The 14,751-nt window shown below is 49.8% G+C and overlaps 1 protein-coding gene across 2 annotated transcripts in view; it reads left to right on the top strand.

Moving 5' to 3' along the window:
* The window catches only part of STX6 (syntaxin 6), a 53,209-nt gene extending 39,288 nt beyond the window's left edge, over positions 1–13,921 (top strand). The window contains exons 7-8 of one of the 2 annotated variants that reach the window (XM_039249317.1): positions 3,360–3,454; positions 12,070–13,921. In XM_039249317.1, the coding sequence (XP_039105248.1) occupies positions 3,360–3,454; positions 12,070–12,251 (277 nt within the window). In that variant the 3' untranslated portion in view covers positions 12,252–13,921. Of the gene's footprint in view, positions 1–3,359; positions 3,455–7,945; positions 9,524–12,069 lie in introns of those variants that run through there. The other variant, XM_039249318.1, reaches the window with a different exon arrangement.
* The last annotated feature ends 830 nt before the right edge of the window (positions 13,922–14,751 follow it).

Here is a 14,751-nt window from a genome sequence, read left to right as displayed (position 1 = left end):
GTCCCTGAGAAGATGTGGTTAACTGGAAGCTGAAGGATGAGTAGAAGGTGTCCCCGTGGAAGGTTGGGGGTAAGGGGAGGGCCGACCCGGAATTAGAGAGAGTGAGAAAGTGCATGATGCAGAAAGGCTTAGGGCATGGGGGCGGGGAGGGGTGCAGAAGTCAAGGCAGGGAGGCCTGAGAAGCCCTGTTAAGGGGTTAGGACTTTGTCTTCTGAGGGTCATGTTGTGTTAGGAAGGACACTATGGTCAGGTTTACACTTCAGGGAGGCCCATCATGCTGTGGTTTAAAAAAAATTTTTTTTTAACATTTATTTTTGAGGGGGAGAGAGAGAAAGCACAAGCTGCGGGAGAATGGAGAGAGAGAAGGAGACACAGAATCTGAAGCAGGCTCCAGGCTCTGAGCTGAGCCTGACGCGGGGCTTGAACCCATGAACTGTGAGATCATGATCTGAGCCGAAGTCGGATAGTTAGCCGACTGAGCCACCCAGGCGCCCCATCTAGCTGCGGATTAGATGACCAGCACTAGTGGAGCGAGACTGGAGGCAGGGAGACTAGCTGGGAAACTGCAAGAGCAGGAATCTAGGCATGCGTATGTAATTTCTGTCTAAAATGCATTCTTCTCCTAAAATGCCAGTTCGGGGATGGGAAAGGACTGATTGCCTGAACTCCTTGGGCTTCGGCAGGTAATAGAGAAGCCTGGTAGACTCCCAGTTAAAGATGGTGACTTTGAACACACCAAACACACCTTCTATCTCCGCTCCTTCCCTAAAGCCCACTAGAGCGCTAGCAGAGGGATTTTTTTTTTTTTTTTTTATGGCATAAAACCTAGGGGACATAGAGCATGAAATAAACACTAAGCATAACACTTTAGATCCTGGATGATTACCGACTCCACAGACCAGAGAAAGCTGAGCCCTTAGCCAGCCGGCTGTGGGGAGAGCCAAGGAGCAAGTGTGGTTCCCGCCACGAACCACCAGCTGGGAAGAGCATTCACTCGCTGTAGACTGCGTGAGCCCCCAAAGGGGGTCTCCTCTCACCGCGACAAAATCATGTTGGAAGGAAGGAGGAGGAGGTCTGGGGTGGATGCAGAGACAGGGAAGGAAATGGGAGCAGAATGAAGCCCTAGCGTTGTTAGCATGGAGTCAGCAGGATGGGATTTTGGTGCAAGCATTTACTTTAGAAAGTTGAAAAGGCCCGAGAGTAGAGTGGGAGGGGTTGGAGCAGTTATGCTAGGGGGCAGGAAACAGCCGTGGTGGTTGTGTTTTTGTTTTGTTTTGTTTTATGAAAAGCCTTAATGTACTATTTAGCTCTTTTAAAAAAAAATTTTTTTGTGTTTTATTTTTGAGACCGAGAGAGACAGAGCATGAGTCGGGGAGGGGCAGAGAGAGAGGGAGACACAGAATATGAGCCACCCAGGCGTCCCTATTTAGCTCTTTAAAGTATGTGTTGGGGCGCCTTAGTTAAGCATCTGACTTCGGCTCAGGTCATGATCTCAGTTTGTGGGTTCAAGCCCCTTGTTGGGTTCTGAACTGACAGTTCAGAGCCTGGAGCCTGTTTCAGATTCTGTGCCTCCCCCTCTCACTCTCTCTCAAAAAATAAATAAACATTTAAAAATATATTAAAAAAATAATAAGGTGTGTGTCACTTTGGCAAAAAATTGTAAATTCAAAAGAGAACACATGGGTCTTGGACTCTGACTGTGTCCCCTGGGACATGTAGCCACCAGCAGCTGTGGCCATCAGCCACGTAAAACATTGTCAGTCTGAACTGAGATGCGGCTAAAGTGTAAATGCACCAGACTTTGAAGACTTACTATGAAAAAAAAAAGAAACATAAAGTAGCTTGTGAGTGATTTTTTTAATATTGATTACATACTGAAATGATAATATTTTGGCTGTATTAATAAAACAGACTATGAAAATTAATTTCATCCTTTTTGTTTTAAATGTGGCTATTAGACAGTATGAGTTAGCATATCGGACTCACAGTCTGTTTCTTTTGGACAGCGCTGAGGAGATAGAGCTGAGCTAGAAACCTACTTAGTGGGTGTCCTTGGGCTGGAGGCTGGGTGACTGGCCTTGTCCTCAGTCAGGAAAGTCAGGCCTGGCATACAAAGGTGGCTCTTGTGTTCTCAGCGTTTGGCCCTGCCTGGATAGGTCTGCAGCCGCAGGGCCAACTTGCTACCAGGATCTAAGATGAGCTAATAATGTTTTAATGTGAAAATTCAGGTAAGGGACAAAGACTTGCTTATTAGTTGTCAACGTGGACTTTATTTAGTAATTGACTTAATGAGGAGTCAGTTGCCCCAAATCTGGCAAGGCCCGTCAGGTGCTTCCTGTGGGCACAGACCAAACCCAGGACTTTCTAGCCGCCATTGATGCTGTCAGAGCACTAGAGCCTTAGAGCCTTGGTACCCGTCTATACCTGAGATGATCCCGTGCTAACTCGAAGATGAGAAGTCTGGAATGTTTAGTAATTTATGAAGTAAACGCTGTTGGGGTAAGAGTATGTTGGTGTTTCTTTCCCAGCTGCACCTTGGACAGCAAATAGTGTCAGCTTCCTGGAGCTGTTTCCCCTGGTAGGAAAACACTGGCTTCTCTGCGGGTGTAGATGAGGAGTGCACACCGTCAGGAGTGTCAAGCCTGGGGCCTCCCAGCTTTATGACTAAGCACAGAGTGCGTCACAGGCGATGATTAAAGTATGTTCGGCTCCTGTCGCCCTGAAGTGCTTTGAGTTATGATCTGGTGCTCACAAGACTCCAGCAGGGAAGCTACCCCGTTTTACAGATGTGGAAACCGTGCCAAAGAGTTGTGCGGTGCCTCGTCAAGGTAGTAGGGGAAGCAGGTGGCAAAGCCTGGTTGTCTGACCTCACGCAGCCTGTTTCTAGAGCGCTGCATTGCCACTAAGCTTCTCTTATTGGGTCAGTCACGTCCACACTGCCTGGTCTACAATCCTAAAATCTAGAAAGTTCTAAAAAAATTTTTTTTAAAAAAAAGTTTTCAGCAAGCTCATATTACAGAAAACCTGACCTGACCTGACCGCAGCTATGATTCCTCGTGGTTTTCTCTGCAGAAATATTAACATGTTTGATTATGGGGTCTGCCCCAGACCCTGCTGGCGAGTGTTGGCTAACATATAGCATATGTAACTCATTACTTTTTTAAATTCCCCAAATCCTGAAATCAAAAACCATGTCTTGTGCTAAGGATTTTGGATAATAGATTAGGGGCTTGACCCAGTCCCCACATTACCTGTTTGAGGTTTGCTAAGACTGGGGTGCACCTAGAAGCTAATTTACACAACCGCTGCCGCAACTTTGTGCTTACTGGCTTCCCCTCCATGTCTGCTTCCCTTTCCAGTATGTTGGATGATTTCTCCCACGAGTTGGAGAGCACTCAGTCCCGGCTGGACAATGTGATGAAGAAACTCGCAAAAGTATCTCACATGACCAGTGGTATGTATTGCATTTAAAGCTTAAGAATTCCTACTTACTTCTAGAAACACGGTCTGTCGGGTTCTCACAGGTGTGCCCCTGCAGATCTCTCTCCTGTGGTACATTTTTGGTCCTGCTCTTTCTCTCTCGTATTTATTTCTGAGAGAGAGAACAGCATGAGCAGGGGAGGGTCAGAGAGAGAGAGGGAGACACAGAATCTGAAGCAGGCTCCAGGCTCTGAGCTGTCAGCACAGAGCCTGGCGTGGGGCTCGAACCCACGAACTGTGAGATCATGACCTGAGCTGAAGTCGGACACTTAACCAACTGAGCCACCCAGACACCCCCGTCCTGCTCTCTTATCTGAGAAGGAAGACTGGTACGCACAGGCCTCATCTGACGCTTGTGGCTTCCAGAGAAGTGGTTTTTGTGGCACAAGGCCGGCAGTGGCGGGGGCTTTGCTCCTAGTGGAGCCACTCTCTTGGCAATTACAAAATCCTCTGTTCTTTCCTTTCCTTTCCTTTCCTTTTCTTTCCTTTCCTTTCCTTTCCCTTTTCCTTTTCCTTTTCCTTTTCCTTTTCTTATTTCCTTGCCGGAATGGGGAACTTCTTATAAAACAGTGATGAAAAAGCTGATTACTGTTTCTCCTGGACTTTCTTTTATTGAAAAACTCCTACCATTTCAGAATAAGATGGCCGTACAGGTCTAATTTCAGTTGTTTCCAGGGGCACCTGGGTGGCTCCATCGGTTAAGCATCTGACTCTTAATTTCGGCCCAGGTCATGATCTCACTGTTCTCATAGTTTGAGATCGAGCCCCGTGTCAGACTCTGTGCTGACAGCAGGATCCTGCCTGTGATTCTCTCTCTCTGCCCCTCCCCCGCTCTCAGTGCGTGCATTCTCTCTCTCTTTCTCAAAATAAATTAACTTTAAAAAAAAAATCTTAAAAAAAATTGTTTTCACTTAAACCCATAAGTGAAATATTCTGGCAGATTTGTGTCAGAATGGGGATGAAGAAATTTTAACAGTTCTCAAATTGGTCACTATGTGGGAAGATGTGTTCAATGACTCTGTTTGCTGATGGCAGCAACCCACCTCCCCTAGTACATTAGAAATACTATATTTTGCAGTCAAAGAAAATCCAGTATCTCCTTTCTTCATTAGTGGGTTGGGGTGGCTTGGTGAAGGGAGGGGCTGAGGTAGTCTTTGAGGTGAAGTACACTTTGTTAAAGCAGAGCACGCAGCTCCCCCGCTCGAACTTGCCTTGTTTCCTGATGCCTCGTTCTTTGGTGGGTTCCCCCCTACAAGGATGTGCGTTTTGGGGTCTAATGGTTCATTCAGCCTTCTGCGTTAAGACTTAAATACAGAGATGTATTTGCTTTCCAGCACTTTAACTCATAGTCAAGTTAAAGAACGGTTGTCTGGGGCTCAGCCTCTATCTGTAAAAGATAGGTTGTTGCTCATATCTTCAGAGCACTGTGGACGTTAAATGAAATAATAGTAATTAATGTACAAGGGTTTAAAGTGTCTCCCATGTATTAGTACTTAATGTTTGTTTTTTAAAAGAAATAGGAAGATGGGTAGAATATGGCCCTGAGGGGCAAAGGTCCTGTTTTTTATCCAAGATGCTTGTAGCCAGACTTAGTTCCTTCTTCTCCCCAGGGACAAATACCTTTATGCCTCTAGCAGCTCTTCATTGCCTAAAGCAGGCACAGGCTTAGTTAGCCTTTCACACACTTAGAGAAAGGTTTGCAAAGCCTTCTTCCCTATTCCTCTGTTCTCTCCTCTTCCACCTCCATCCCTCTACTTAAAATAAGTAACGAAGTATTACGTAACCAGTGTAAACCCCAGGCCTCTCTCTAGTGTATGTATTAGTCACAAAGTCAAGTAGCTACTTCAGCACGAGTTTTGTTTGGGGAAGAGCAAAGAACAAAGGCGCACTGTGTCTTTGTTTCTCAGCATTCTGGGTATGAATAATTTAGAAAAGTACTTGCATTGTGATAAGCCGTTCAGTGTGTATAAATAGCACTGAGCTTTGCTTATGCTTCATGCGACTTTATTCTGAAAGAAAAGTTTGGGGAGCAAAGTAGGGACTTCAGTTCTATTTGTCTAAGAAAACGGGCCAGGAAAGGGAGCGTTTAGCCTGAAAGGCCCTTCAGTTTGGACAGCTTGCCAGTGGTTTTCACGTTAAGCTTTGCTTGCTCTCAAAAGAAAGATTGCTCAGGGCCTCCTGCTTGGTGCTCTTGGCTTCAGGTCGACAACAAGCCAGTTTGTATTTGTCCCTGTTCTCTGCTGTAACGTCCGGGCAAGTTCTTCTGAATCGGTACTTAAAGTATATGAAGACACACTGATGTCTGATCAGCACACACCCCGCACACAGTTCTGGAGACTCAGAACATCTGCCCTCCCCATGGCTGGCTGCTTTGTGGGAGAAATCAGCCAAGATGCCACACTTGCTTTGTTGAGTGACCCAAGGAAAGCATATTCTTTTGAGTAGATACGGAGGTTTTCTTCCCCTCACTTTCCAAAATGTTTTTATCCTTTCTCTTTAGGGGAGGAAGATATACTGGGAGGGGAAAAACACCTGCCATTGGAGCTCTCTTTGTTCCTGTCGACTTTTTGAAGCAGGTCTTGCACTTGCAAAGCTGGTTAGGCTTTTCCCTTGGGAGCACAGAAGCCTTTGTGGTTAGGAGGCCCCCCTTCTGGGGAGAAGTCAGCCGGTGAGGTTACCTGAGTGAGGTTACCTGGTTCACGTAGCAGCTTAGCACTTCAAAGGAAAATGGCTTTAAAGGAGCGTTCCTGGGCTGTGCTGGCCTATGTGAGGGACGTTCTCCTTGATGAAAACCCCTGTTTAATGCAGCTACGGAAGAGAAAGTGACTGGAGGTGGGAGGGGGGTGGGGAGAGGCTGATGGAAAGCCAAAAAGTAGAAAACTGGTTCAATGCTGGGAATCAGGGGTTGAGAATGTCAGGACGGGGGTGGGGGTCAGGAGCAGGGACATGTGTGAGGTTGGGGGCAGGGATGGTTAGGAAGCAATTACCTTGACTGTTTTGTCCTGGAAGAATATCAACTCATCATTTTAATGAGTGTTTTGAGGTTATTGTAGGCATTTTTAAATAGATGAAAGAATGCTAGATTAACTCAAGTTTTCTTGACCAGTGAAATGATAGTTAAAACAGATTAAAAATCTTATCTGAGTAGGCCAGCTCTGCCTCCCGTGCCCATTGGGCTAGTCCTGTTCAGACAAGGAATGAACAGACTTGGGGACTTTGCCCTAATCACAGTTACTAAGTGAGTTTCTAGCGTGTCTGAAGTAGAGCAAGGTGATCACCACTAAGAAGGTACTTACTTTGCTTACTGTCACTTGGTGGCGGTCTGTTGGGCGGCTCTATGATTTTGCTACCTGTGACAGATCATTTAAGTACTTGGTTTGTGGACTTAGCACTGCTTTGAGGAAAGCTTTGCAATCTATTTTTCCTAGATTCAGACCTTCTTATACTGTGGTCTTCGATAGCCACAGTGCACTAGAACCTGCAGGCCTTCAAGTAGACTTTTGATGAATCTGTTTACCTTCATATTTCTGTTTAAATGGAGCGCTCCTCTCCAGCAGCAGAACTACATTTTCATAGGCCAGCGAAAGTCCATTCTGTCATTGTGACCCTTCGTAGAAAGACTGCTTGTTCTTTCTACCTCCACAAGTTCAGGAGGCATCCTGGCAACGGCAGCACCCTGGGCCCCCAGCCCGGCCCAGGGTGAGCCTGGGGCCCAGGGTGAGCAAGGGTGTTCGTGTTTCCTGCCAGGCAGGCGGGGGATTGCGGGTGGAGCCGGGGCCCCGCTGGGGTCTGTGTGGGCCCTTCTGTTCCTCCGAGCCTCCTTGCACTCGGCGTCTAGACGGACTCTAGCTCAGTTTCCGGTGCTTGTTCTAAAGTGTTGGCAGGGCAGGTTTCAGAGAAGACGTTCCACTCAGATGCAGCGGTAAGCTGTGTAAGTTGCTTCGCCAGTGACCCTTCCTGGCGGCGTGTGGTGTAGACGTGATCGTGCGCACGGGCCCTGGAGTGTGCTTTCTCCGCTCTTGTTTCCTGGAGTGACCAGCGGGAGCTTTCTCCCTCTTTCCATCCCCCCTAGTGCCCATGGAGCAAAGAACATGATTCTCATTGAATGAAGGGATTTGGCTTCGGTGGAGGATTAACGCGAACGGGCTGTGATCTGTAGTGCCCGCGCCGGCAGCGTGCCAGGGGCATGGCCCCCGCAGCAGCCGGCAGAGAGCCACGGGCTTTCGTGAAGGACCTGAGGCACGGGGCGCGTGCTGGGTAGAGGCCACGGTCGGGGGGGGGACCGGCAGAGCGGTGGGTGCCCGTGCGGCGCGGGCCCAGGCGGTCGGCTCGCGGGCGGGTTCCAGGCCCTCTGTGGCCCTGTCGTCGGCACTCCGGCCCCTTTCTGCTTCGGGGAGTTGCATGTGGCTGTACCTTGGGGACCGTGGAGTCCCGGGAGCGCTAATCCTCGTGTCCTGCCTTCCAGACCGGCGCCAGTGGTGCGCCATCGCCGTCCTCTTCGTGGTCCTGCTGGTCGTGCTGGTCCTCCTCCTCGTGCTGTGACGCGGCAGGTGGCGCGGTCCCCTCCCGCTCCTCCCCGGAAGCCGACGCCTGCACTGACCTCCCTCCTCGCGACCCCACCACCGACAGCCGCTCCGACCCGGCGCCGGCAGGGCCGCGGGGAAGGCCGGGCGGACGACTGTGCGCTCCTGGCCGGCCCGGCCCGCTCCGAGGACGGCTCGCCACTGCTTAGCCTCCCAGGCCTCGCGCCCCGAGGACGGCCTCTGAGGGATCCAGAAAGTTCCGCACACTCGACTAGCGCTTGCTGTTGCTCATTCCATCCGTCTTTGGCAGCTGTTTCCTCCTACCCAGGCCCTTCCCCCGGTTCTGACGGCACACCGTCCGGAGTGCGGGCTCCCTGGCACATTTCATTCCCACTGTGGCAGCGGCCCTCGGCCCCCGACAGCCAGTCGCTGATGGGGACAGAAGGCCCAGGAAGCAGTTTGTGACAGAAAATGCACCGATCCATTTTTCAGGCATAAGTGCTGGGATACAATTGCTCTTCCAGGCACATTATTTTGTGGTAGAGATAACTAATGGAGAATAATGGAGAGCACTGGGCTTTGGGGTGCTAACACCTGGTGGCTTGAACTGCAGGGAGGAGAGGGCGGCGGGACCGAGTCTGCACAGCTAAGGGAAGGCTGGGTGAGGTCGCCGGAGGTCAGAGCCTTGCCGAACTCACGTTGCTATCCTGGTGCAACTTGTATTTTTAGGACCGCCTTTAACTGTACGGCTATGGTGCGCTTGAATGGGTTAGGGTCCCGGGCCGGCCTCATCGACTGTTAGGTCACTCCTGTGGCACTCCGCACTGGGGGTGGGGACGGTCACGGTCAGGAGGGGTTAGTACATCATTAGCACAGCGGCACTCGCTCAGAAACCGTAAAGACAAAAAAAGCTATTTCTGACCCAGACTTCTCTTACCTGTGAGTGATGGCAAGAATGGGTAGGTGAACTTGAGGGCTTTTCTCCCCAAGATGACAACTCGTTTTTTTTTTTTTTTTTTTATCATCCATTCAAATAACTGAGCCAATCCAAATTTAAATAATGGATGCTTTAATTGAGTTTTAGTAGCTGAAACTGCTGAGATGCTAAATTTCGGGCTTCTGATGACTTTTTAAATGCCTCCAACGCACACAACGTGTCTACAGGGTGTTGTAATAGTCTCCCTGATGCTGTCACCGCTGCAGAAGCAGCAGCTGACCCAGAGCCTGGGCGGGGAGGCCGTGGCTGTCCTCGCCGTCATTTTCCTGCACTCGGAAAGCACAGCCAACATCCGGATAGAGCTCTAGCTTGGACTTCGTGTTTCCTCATCTCTTGGGGTCCACTCCTCAGCATGCTGGGTTGGTTTTTTTTTTCCTTTTAATCTTTTTCTTGTTTTGTTTGTATTTCTTATTCATTTGCTTTGGGCTTCCCTCCCCCTCCCCCCCTTTTTTGTGATTTGCAATGATGTACCTGCCCAGCTGACTTTTGACTTGCACTTTTTAATAAATATTTGTAACAGTTTTTTAAAGAAGGGTATTTTCTCATGGTTAGGATTGTGGTAGGTAAGGAAATCTGCCTGTTGATGAAAGCTAAAAGCAGATTTATAAAACTAAAAGGGTGGTTGACATCCACGTTTACACTCAACTCTATCTGATATAGAAATAAGTTATTTTTTTGAAATTAGCAAAAAAAAAAAGATTACTACAAAGGGCTTCAGATATAGGGTACTAGATTATTCGTTTTACAGAGTTTTGAGACTCATTCCAATAGTCTTCTCTAAACTTAGAACAGGGATGGTCCTTAGAGTTGCATTAAAATACGCAGGTCTTTGTTACCCATAAATGGGGACCTCGTCCCAGTACTGTGATCCACGCTCCACGTCCCAGAGGCAGCGGGCATCTTAATGACCTGTATGACTATGCTCTTTACAAGCCACACCCTTGTCCTCCTGTTACCACATTTACTGGGTCCTGCACAACTGTCGCGTGTGTCAGTGGGCTTGTTGGGAATATGCCTGGTCGTGAATGAGTAAGATGCTTCCCTGATGTCCGGGGGCGGGGGGGGGGGGGTGGCTGGGGGCAAGGGGCGGCAAGTTTTGTGATCCGGAGTCTTAATTACTGAGTGTTTGGATGCGTTTAGAATCGGCATGATGACCTCACTTAATTTCAAGTATTTGCCGAACAGTGGCAATTGTAGATGAGACTCCTGAAGCTGAGGAGGAAATTATTTAGGAGGAGAAAAGTTTCCTTTAAAATCCAAGCACTGCATGCATTCTGCCTGCAGGCCGCCCCTGTCTCCTCCGTCAGAGGAACAGCTCTTTGACAGGCAGCCTCTTAATATCTTCTTCAGAGCCGGCTCTGCTCCAGGCATGACTCCTGGCCCAGCGGGCGTGGTCCTGGGTCTGACCCTGTTGTGCCCGAGCTGGGCATCACTACAGATGAGTGTGCATTTGAAAGCCTCCACTCAGACCACAAACCGTGGTGGTTCAAGGGAGCCAGCCAGGGGCTTAGGTTGATTTTTGAGGACCAGTGTTGCCTCCTCGTTTATCCACTGACGGGCTCCAGAGGGTACCTAAGCAGCCCCCGGCCCATAGGAGGGGGAGAGCAGTGGACACTGGCGACACCCCCCCACACCCCCCCCACTGCTCAGGGGCACATCCTGGAAGCGGTTGGGCTGTCTCCAGCCTCTGCACCTTGACACATACTCCTCGTTTGTAAGGAACTGGCGGATTGTGATGGATAAAGAGAAAGAGCTTAACTTGTGTTTATTGCGAGAACGCTTTTCTAATCAGCTGATTTGGGGGGTTGGTTGGGGGAATGAACTGTCAATAGAGTTGGCCAGAGTTGGGGATCCAGCTGGAAAACCGAAATACCTTTAGTCTTTCGTCCTCGTCTTTGATCTTGCCTTTGTGTGGACCAAAAACCCCTTACACTCTCTGCACGCCCGCTGCTGGGTGGCAGTTGGAAGTTGCTGCGTGTGTGTTACATGACGATCTTCACGCCAGAGCTGAAGGGGGAGAAACTTGGGAGCTTGCCCATTATTCTCTGCTTTTAGCCAGAGTTAAACAGACTGATGGGTCTGGTAGCCAACCACTTGGCAACTTCTACTCCTTCTCACCTCGTGAGATTCAGGGCTGTGAAGAGAAATCTAGTCTAACTCCAACAGAAATCTGTCTCTGTTAAGTGTTTTACCTTCTGTAAGCGAAGGTGGCAGAGCCAAGATCTTTCTTGTAATTTCCCTGGCTATAAAGTGAGACCATTACCTTTCTAGAGAATTCATGGCATTTGAAGATCTAGGAACTGAATTATACAAAGGAGCTGCTTTTCAGCTCTGTGGACTCGGATCGCTTGTTTCACCTTGTACTGCAGGATGAACTTGGAAGCAAAACAAAATTGGGACAGTCTGAAAAGCGGAAGTTCCAAAACGCGGCAGGCACTACCTCCCTCTTTGTGTTCCTCTCGCTGGCATTTCTCTCCGTCCCAGGTTTTCTAAGAGTAACATTTTTGAAAAGCATGTTCTTTCTCCATCAAGAGCAGAGAGAGGTGAAACCAGAGAGTGCTTGGACCTTCTGCCCCTCCATCACGCTGAGCCACGCCTGACCAAAGTCAGTTGATGAAGGTCGCAAACAGACCTGAGCTGCTGGCGGGGGCTCAGCGGCGTGCTCCTCCCGGGACCCCTGATCTGAGTGAGGGGCACTCCCGTCCCCAGGCTGGACCGATGAGGGGAGATCCGCTCTCTCTTGTGTCCCCTACCTCCCCCGGCTCCCAGCCCTCACGAATGCGCTTGCGCCTCAGTCCGTCATACGTGAGCACGGACGCCAGACTCGTGCTTATCCCTGGGAAGCTGCCATCTGCTGTGGAGTCCAGCGAATCAAGAGAATTCTGAGTAGAAGGGAACAGCTGTCCAGGCGAGGACAGCCCTGCAGTGACCCCCTGAGACAAAAGCCCTCACGGCTCAGCACTGGTCACTCGGTGCGGCTGAAACTCCAGACTCGCTGGCTTCTGGGGTCCCATCCCTGACCTACACTCAGAAGCGTGTGGACCACCCAGCTCAGCCCTTTTGTTTTAGAGATGAGACCACTCGCTGCAGCTCCCCCTGCAGACACGGGGGCATCGTTTGCTGGGTTGTGTTCTGGGCTGGGCCCCAGGGAGCGTCTACACTGCCTGCGGCCAGTGACCTCGGCGATGCAGCAAGGTAGGCCGGTAGTGACCTGTCGTGCTCACCCCTCACTTCAGCTCTTGGGTGTTTGAAGCTCCGAAAGTTCCAGCGGCGCCTTGGCTGTGTTGCTGCCATCTGTCTGCAGGTGACGGCTCCTTATTGTGGGAGAGGCTCTTTACCAACACAGGGCCGGGAGGTGGGCAGGACAGAGAAGGAACTTGGTTTCCCTCTGACGTAGGCTAATGTGTTGGTGCTGTTTTCCTTCCGATGTGACCTTTGTCCAGAAATGCCCTTCCCCCACGGCTGTGTAGACCGGAACTGTACTTCCGCAGTCATTGTCCCATTGTCCCAGTCACCTGCCCGACTGCTTGGCCTGGGCCTGGTTTGCCAGGTGCAGCCAGTGAGAACGTGTATTTTATCTTTTTTTTTTTTTTTTTTTTGAGGCCATGAGTTCTTGAACCCAGAAGCCACTTGATTATCCAGGGGGCGTTAGAAATAAAACCACCCAGCTCCACTCTCCGCTGACCAAAGCTCTCACGGTCTTGTTCTGTGGCCCTGGCGGTAGCCCAGTTTCCCACACAAGCCAAGCTCTCTGTCAGCCCCGGGGGGGGGACCCCGTGTCCAGGGTTTTTCTTGCTGGACTCTGCAGAAAGCGGGCTTTAGCTGACCATGCTACTGAACAGGAAGTGCAGCCCCGGGGGTAAAGTCCACTCCGGGAGAGGCGGACAACCTTGTCCTCAGGAAAAGAGAGGGACTGTGCAGGGTGGGGCGAGGCTGGCCTGGTGTTCCCGCTAAGAAGTTACTGGGACTCACTTGTAAGCTTGATGTGGGTGCGTCCTGACTTGACCCAGGAGAGTGCCCTGGTGAGGGTGGCCTGGAAACCGGGAAAGGGCCAAAGACTGCAAGGGATAAATAATTGTGGATTGGTTTTCTCTAAGTGGAAATATGCTCTCACTGGCTCATTTGTAATCAGAACTTAGTGTAATGAAAAAATCAAATGTGTAATACGTGGCAGTCAGTACTCAGCAGGACGAAATTGTTATGTTTTTCTTCCAAGGATAAATAGCCTACAGTGTTTTATTTTTAAATGATTAGAAGGCATAAACTAAAGACGTGAGATCTAGGATTCGAACTGCAAATGCCTGGGTGATTTCCAAATGGTGCGCAGTCTCCCCCCCCGCCCCCCGCCCCAGGAGAAGAACCCAGTAGCCCTGGTGCCAGTTTACACCCCTCTCCCCAAGTAGATACATTCTTGCTCTTTCCACAGGCTGGGTCTCCAGGCGTGGTGTGGGGCGGCGGCGGCGGCATTGCCCCGGGGCTTGCTAGAAATGCAGGTCCTCAGGCCTGCCCGGCCTTGGGCCCTGCCGAATCACGGACTCTGGTGGGTGAGGCCGGCAGGCTGTATTTCACAAGCACCCCGCCCCCCCCCCCCCCCCCCCCCGGGGATTCTGCCGCCCACTGTAGTTTCTGAATCACTGCTCCCGCATCGTGGAATTTACGCTACAGTAAACCATCCCTGCATAATAAAACCTCTTCCATAGCTTTGATTGTAATCCTGACGTTAAACAAACTGATGACACTATAAACTTGAAAACTTTTTAAAAATACTTGCGTAAGAAAAATCTCAACTAGCCGTCTTTCAAAGTGGTATTTTTACACCCTGAAGTCTATCAGTAATGTTTCTTATTTCTGCTCTTGAAATCATGTTACAGCTGTACAAAAAATACTGTTCAGTATTAAAAGAGAAATGGAGAGACCATGACCTTTTGCCTTGGGTTGTTGTTGGTTTACGTTTTGTTTTTTTTCTGATCTCTTTCCATACCTACGCACAGCTCCTTCCTTCTGCCCCCACCAGTGAACATGGACATGTGCGTGTGCCTGGGGCGTGGAAACCGGGTGGCTGTTGGAGGATCTGAATTATAAATTGTGCTCTCTTGGGCTGGGCAAGTTACATGAATTGTTAAACCCCCAGATAACCACATTACGTATTTAGAATACCATACAGCACAGTTTCAGTTGGGGCAGGGAGCGTGGGGAGCAGAGAAACAACACAGAAAGAACTGAGTCTCTTATTCCCCCCTCACCCGAGCTTTGGCCAACAAGATCACTGGCCCTCCCCGGTGGCCGATGAAAGAGCCTGCCCTCACTTCTGTGTGTGGGGCAAGGTGACAAGGCTTCGTAAGCTCCTAAGGCCAGGGACCCTCATCATCCCATCTGTCATCATCCTCCTCCCTCATGATCTGAACACCTGCTATGCGCCCAGCAGCCTTCTAGGTGCTTCATCTGTATTAATGCAGATGGTACTTAAAATGGCGTTTTGAAACTATGAAGCTTCCTCATCTAATATTATCTCGAATGTGCAGTTGAGGGAATGGGGACACAGGTAGTTCCTCAAGGTCACACAGCTGAGGAGAGGCAGAGCCACTTGCCGTGCTACCACAGAAATTGGGACATCTGTGCTCATGGGTCCCCAGCTTGACTTCCCCCAAAGGTAATAGCTCAGGAGCGTTAACGCAAATCAACATACTAACCAGCCTTGCTAGAGGAACCCATGGCTTATCTTGAGAGTTATAGTTAATGTTTGAGATGGAA

This window comes from Hyaena hyaena, unplaced genomic scaffold (genome assembly GCF_003009895.1).
Source record: "Hyaena hyaena isolate Hyena2069 unplaced genomic scaffold, ASM300989v1 scaffold_337, whole genome shotgun sequence".
Lineage (NCBI taxonomy): Eukaryota > Metazoa > Chordata > Mammalia > Carnivora > Hyaenidae > Hyaena > Hyaena hyaena.
This window is presented reverse-complemented; position numbering and strand designations above follow the sequence as displayed.